At 34.4% G+C, this 5,593-nt stretch overlaps 1 protein-coding gene across 1 annotated transcript; it reads right to left on the bottom strand.

Moving 5' to 3' along the window:
* Positions 1-763: 763 nt before the first annotated feature.
* On the bottom strand, positions 764-5,299 carry LOC148565113 (uncharacterized). Its single transcript, XM_088487120.1, has 7 exons — positions 4,884-5,299; positions 4,409-4,763; positions 4,174-4,321; positions 3,383-4,132; positions 2,768-2,924; positions 1,072-2,282; positions 764-876 (listed from the first exon to the last, which is right to left on the bottom strand). Exons 1-7 carry the CDS (start codon positions 5,297-5,299, stop codon positions 764-766), a joined length of 3,150 nt encoding a protein of 1,049 aa, XP_088343246.1.
* Between the last annotated feature and the right edge of the window lie 294 nt (positions 5,300-5,593).

The raw sequence follows: 5,593 nt of genomic DNA, 5'->3' as shown, positions 1-5,593 counted from the left end.
ACTGAAAATATGAGACTTTTAATTGATTCAACAGTGCTGTGATTTATATTAGGTTTAGTTAACCATTTCTTCTGTGAAATATATATATTGCCTGGTATGAATTAGTAAATAGTAATTCTAATTTTGTTTTTTTGGTAATCGATTTGTGACAATTTTAGTACAGCAAACAATGGATAAGGGTTTGTCCCTCATTTATTCCTGCCTACCTTTTTCGTTTTTAAAGATTTTTATAAACCTAGACTTGGATGGTATTCTACACTACAACTCTCTCAACACTTTTGTCAAACAGGACAGTCTTCTAATCACAAAATTATATTTGTTGGCATACATTAACAACTCGAAATATTATATAAACATGGTTGTGATGCTTGATAAGATAAGGTGTATGTGCTTCTCACCTTATAATTTCTTTGTTCCATCACGCACTGCAGGTTTTGTGACCGTCATAGCTTACGCAATATGGTTATGGAAGTAGATTTATGGGTTACAGATTATATTGCTAGTGGGTGCATTGGTAAGAATTTTTAAATTACTTTATGCCAATAAACTGCTTTGACTGATTTCCTTAACTAAAGGTGCTCTAATGACCAATTCTTGTTGCATTAAATTGTGTATTTGCAAATTTAAATATGCATAAAGGACTATATAATGAAATTGTCAAATTTATGCCAATAGCCGTTCCTGAATGTAGCTAATCCTTTTGCATCCAAGGTCTCCTATATATGCTGCATGTTAGACTTCTATTAGGCTGAAGTACATCTGTTTAAGCCACATTTCTAAAAACTTCTTTAAAAACAACATTATCGGTCTCTGCACAGTTATCCTCATCACGACATAAAAGTATCTTAAGACCTCCCCTGTGTGTCACCCTAGATGCTGCAACATAAAGATGATCGTGGGTAAAAACAGGTTTTTTTAGAATTAATCCAACATTCGCTAATGATTGCCCTTGGCTTTTGTTTATTGTCATCGCATATGATACCATTATAGGAAATTGTCTTCGTTAGAACTTAAATGGTATTCGATGATCGGAAGGACTTAGAGTCATCCTAGGAATAAAGACTTTCTGACCTTTGTTCTTTCTGGCACTACCACGTGCTTCTATAATGTGTTTTCCAAGCTTAGTGACAACCAAACGTGTTCCATTGCACAATCCTACCGAGTGGTCAATGTTTCTTAAAAGCATGATAGGAGTTCCAACCTTTAATGTCAGCTCATGATTGGGCACTCCTGAGCATCTAATTGTATTCAAGAATTCAGGTGTGTGAATGGACGCCAATAAGTCGTTGTTAGACTCGGTTGGGCATGCCTTGTCTGAGCTATAGTATGTCTGTGCTTCAGTAGGGTTTAAGCTCATCATGAATTGATTTATCTCATCAACTACTTGCAAAATTAGTGCAAGTATTGCTCGGTCTTCAATGTGCTCATCAGCAATGGTGCGATAAAAAAGTTTTGGATAAGTAACCTTGCAAATTGCCTCAATTGGATCATCCCAGTCTTTGACCAGTATGTCATCTGGGATTAGAATCTTCTGACATTGTCCCATTGGAGTTCCGTGACAACCATCACCAATACCAAGTATCCAATCAGCAAACTCTTTTAACTCAGATGACCTTGTGTTGGAATCACTTGATCTCAATCTCATATTTTTTGTCAATGTCAAGAGCTTGCAATCATTCCAGATGTAAGATGAGTTTATAGTGGCGCTAACAATCTCTTGCCGAGTCCCTTTAGGAATCACCGGTAATATCTGTCGAAAATCACCCCCAAAAATAACTGTCTTCCCACTGAATGGCTGGTGAAGACTGTTTGGATTCTTGAATCTTAAGATGTCACGCATTGTTCTATCAAGAGCTTCAATACAGAATCTATTTACCATAGGAGCCTCATCCCAAATGATAAGCTTTGTCTTTATCAACAGCCCGGCCAATACCCTTCCTTGTCTTATATTGCATGTTGAGAATTCATCTAGATTGAGTGGGATTGAAAAACGTGAATGTGCTGTCCTACCCCCGGGTAATAAAAGAGATGCAATACCACTCGATGCAACAGTAAGTACAACTTGTGATTTAGATCTCAATGCAGCTGCTAAAGTCTTCCAAACAAATGTTTTGCCAGTCCCTCCATAACCATACAAAAAGAATACTCCACCCTTCCCATTTTTAGCAGCATCCATAACTGTCTTATAAACAAAATATTGCTCGTCGGTTAGTTGTTGCAAATAGGTGGTATGGTCTAGAGCTAGCTGTCTTTTATCATAGCGGAGCTCATCGGAAATTAACCTGTCATTTCATCAGCATATAGTTGACTATATAAAATATTTCATTTCGAATATGTATTTTGCAAAAAAAAAAGGCTATTAGAAATTATACTCTATTTTTTAACTATTGCAAATGAAGAAGAAAAATTGTGTAGACTAAACTAACTATTTGAAAGCTAATATTCTAATATTTAATGGATTGTTATTAAATTATGAGATGACCGTGTAAAAATTTATTGAAAATTTTAAATTTGTTATAATAGAAGTTATATTGACAAATTTACTTATGAAGTTAATGTATATGTATTTTATATAATTAGTTTTAAAAACCATGATAATAAGTTCTTCATTAGAAAAAAATAATATTAGATATTTGCAATTTATATTTATTATATAACCCAAATAAGTAATTACTTTTGTATCCTCATTTGTAGAAGGTTATTTTTAAAAAAAAATAAATTTAATTAAATATTATTTAAATAGAATTTTTAAGTCATGTATTTTAACCTGTTCATTCCATTAGCATATAGTTGACTATTGAGTTGGCTTATATCTAGGACTGGCATCGGAGAGAAATCCTGCAGACTCTTATTGTATGTGTTAAGTGTTCTCTCAATTTCTATCAACGTCAACTCCTTCAATTCATCTTCGGAAATGAATAAATCTGTCAATAGAAAGACCAAATTTGTATGAATGAATCTTGAAGAATAACTTCAGTTACGTAACCAGAAATAAAAATAAGAACAAATAATATTCAATTTTATCCTATTTGCTTAGATAAAGACAACTTATTGAATGCACTAAAAACTATCTCTCTTATAAGATAAGATTGCATGTCCATTACGGAATCTTGGTTCAATTCATTTAATTGCTAATTATATCCTATAATACACCTAAGTTCAATTATGATTAGCATGGCTACTAAAAAACTTCTCATATCTTAAATTTTTTATTATACACAATATTCTTACATAGACTAACAAAATTTCTCGAAAAATCCTAAAAACACATATGGCACTGTTAACAATGAATTTCCATTTAACATAAATACCAATATATTACTAATATTGACATTCCATTCAATTGAAAAATACGAACCATTAGACTGTGACAATAAATTACCTGGATTGTCAAGAAGCCTTCTCTGCCTATGAAGTATATCATCGGATAATAGATGCCATGTCTTTTGCCATTCGTGTTCTGGTGTATCCATTGAATTTGAAAACAATAGCATTGCAAATAGCTTCCTCAAGTATGTACCCGATCCCCAGTGGCTTGCTTCCACTATTGCATCTATATATTCCTTGTCATCATCTAAGAGGCCACGTGCGTAACATGCATCTTTGAAAGTAGAATATAAAACACCATCTATAGTACGAATGTCCTCATAAGAAGTTGGGCCTCTTACAAAATTGAGCAATAGCCGCATGTAATAACTTTCACCGGATCCTGGAGGTACATGGAAAATCCTTCCGATAACAGAGTGTGATTTTCTAGGCAACCAAACCCTCTCATCTCGCTTCCATACGAATTTAGTTGGAAGTTCAGCATACGCCAGTGCCCTTGCTTCTACATAATCCTTGTTTGCTTGAAACCATCCTAAAAACATAGATTCCTTCACTGATTCTTTTCTAACAACATCCTCTAGATTTTCGTGGTCTTTGAATATAACATTCTGTTCATTGGGTAAGTGAAAACCCAATCTCACAACAGATGGATCTCTGTAATGGATGTTAAAACCAAAAATCCTCCATGCTGCTTCACATGGTGATATGTATCTACAATCGTAATACATACTCACCTCATCATATTCATCTAACTCAGCATCCACTGTGACACTTCTATAGAAGGAAGCAGTTACACGATCATGACCTTTGTTCACGTATTTAAATAAATACTTTATTGATCATGACCTTTGCCACGCGATGACGGTGTTGTTTCCTCGGACAAAACTGCTTCCTTTATACCCTTGTACATCTCACATCTGAGTTTCTCCTGATCAAGTCGTATATAATTTAGGCGAGATGATTCGATCATGGAGAACCCATCAACCAAGAATTGCTGGAATAGTCGTCTAGAATATAACAAAGGAGATCCATCAGCTAACCTTTCTTATATCCTGAATGCAAAGAATTCTCTTAATGAAACCTCTTGTCGTCCTTTGCTACCACTTTGATTACCCTTGTTGAAAGGTATGTCTTCCTTGTAACCATCCTCTCCAAATGGAAATAACAATGGGTATTGTAATCCCAAATAAGCAGGATTGAGTTGATTAATCCTTTGTAACCTTCCACTTTGTGTCTCTACCACAATGTCCCTATCAGTTTTATCAATGTCAAAGCCACCCACAATCAATGCAGCTACCTCATCCGTGTTGGGCAGGTTGTATCTTGCAAGTGAGTCTCTAACCATGCGAAATGCCTTCACCAGTACATTGTTATCATCAAGCATCTGTTTCAATTCTCTAACAATATCTTCATGTATCTCTTTGTGATGTTCACCCCTATTTACAAAAATAGAATTTGTACAATTTAATTTTAATAGGATAATTGTTATTGAAAAACTCCCAACTGTTACTTCAAATCCTAAATCTATTCTATATAGAAATAACCCTAAAACTTACCGAATAGCTGCCATGCGATTTTCAATCTCATTCTGAGTATCAAATACATACAGTTGAGAAAATTTTGCAATGTTTTTCTCTGGAGGAATCAGACTACCCATTAGATGATAATTCTCTCCACAAAGGATAAATGTTGGTGGCCCTCTTGCTTGACTAATGCCACGGTCTATCTTTGCACCAATTGATGTGAACTGAAACATGCTATTGTAAGCTCTGATGTTATCCCGAAAATGCTTGCTCTTGGGGGTATTGTTGTACAACAAATCATACAACACTCTTGGAGCCTGTTGTAATTGTGGAAGTTGAACCTTTCCTCCTTTACAGCATAATGTGAATTTTGGTTCTGTTGTGTTGTAACTTTTGTTTGACCTCTCAGCATACCAATAAAGAGCATTGCAATGTTCACATTCATACATTGCATATCCAATGTTCACATACCTTTCTTTTTTCTACCTAAAACTTTCATTTAATAAGACTCTATGTTGAATTCCATTAAGTAAGCTCATACCTTTATTTGACCGTTCAGTAGACTTAATGTGTATGTTAGATCTGTATGACGCCTTATTGCCTACATTGTGAAGTTAACTCTTGATAATCAACGGTGCAAAAAGTAACCTAATTAGTCATAAATTGATTGACTTAACAATTAAGAAACTGAATGGTAAAAACCTAATGTTCAAATAGTGGAAATAAAAAATTATGCAGTTTGT

Source organism: Arachis ipaensis, chromosome B5 (assembly GCF_059453495.1).
Source record: "Arachis ipaensis isolate K30076 ecotype BB chromosome B5, ASM5945349v1, whole genome shotgun sequence".
In the NCBI taxonomy this organism is placed as follows: Eukaryota; Viridiplantae; Streptophyta; class Magnoliopsida; order Fabales; family Fabaceae; genus Arachis; species Arachis ipaensis.
This window is presented reverse-complemented; position numbering and strand designations above follow the sequence as displayed.

Excerpts from the sequence above, each read along its gene's own strand:
- LOC148565113 (XM_088487120.1), bottom strand. The coding sequence starts at position 5,299 with ATGTATGAATGTGAACATTGCAATGCTCTTTATTGGTATGCTGAGAGG. Across the intron at positions 4,322-4,408 it reads GTAGCAAAGGACGACAAGAG|CAATTCTTGGTTGATGGGTT; the intron begins GTTTCATTAAGA and ends CGACTATTCCAG. Across the intron at positions 877-1,071 it reads TAGTGCCAGAAAGAACAAAG|CATCTAGGGTGACACACAGG; the intron begins GTCAGAAAGTCT and ends TTTATGTTGCAG.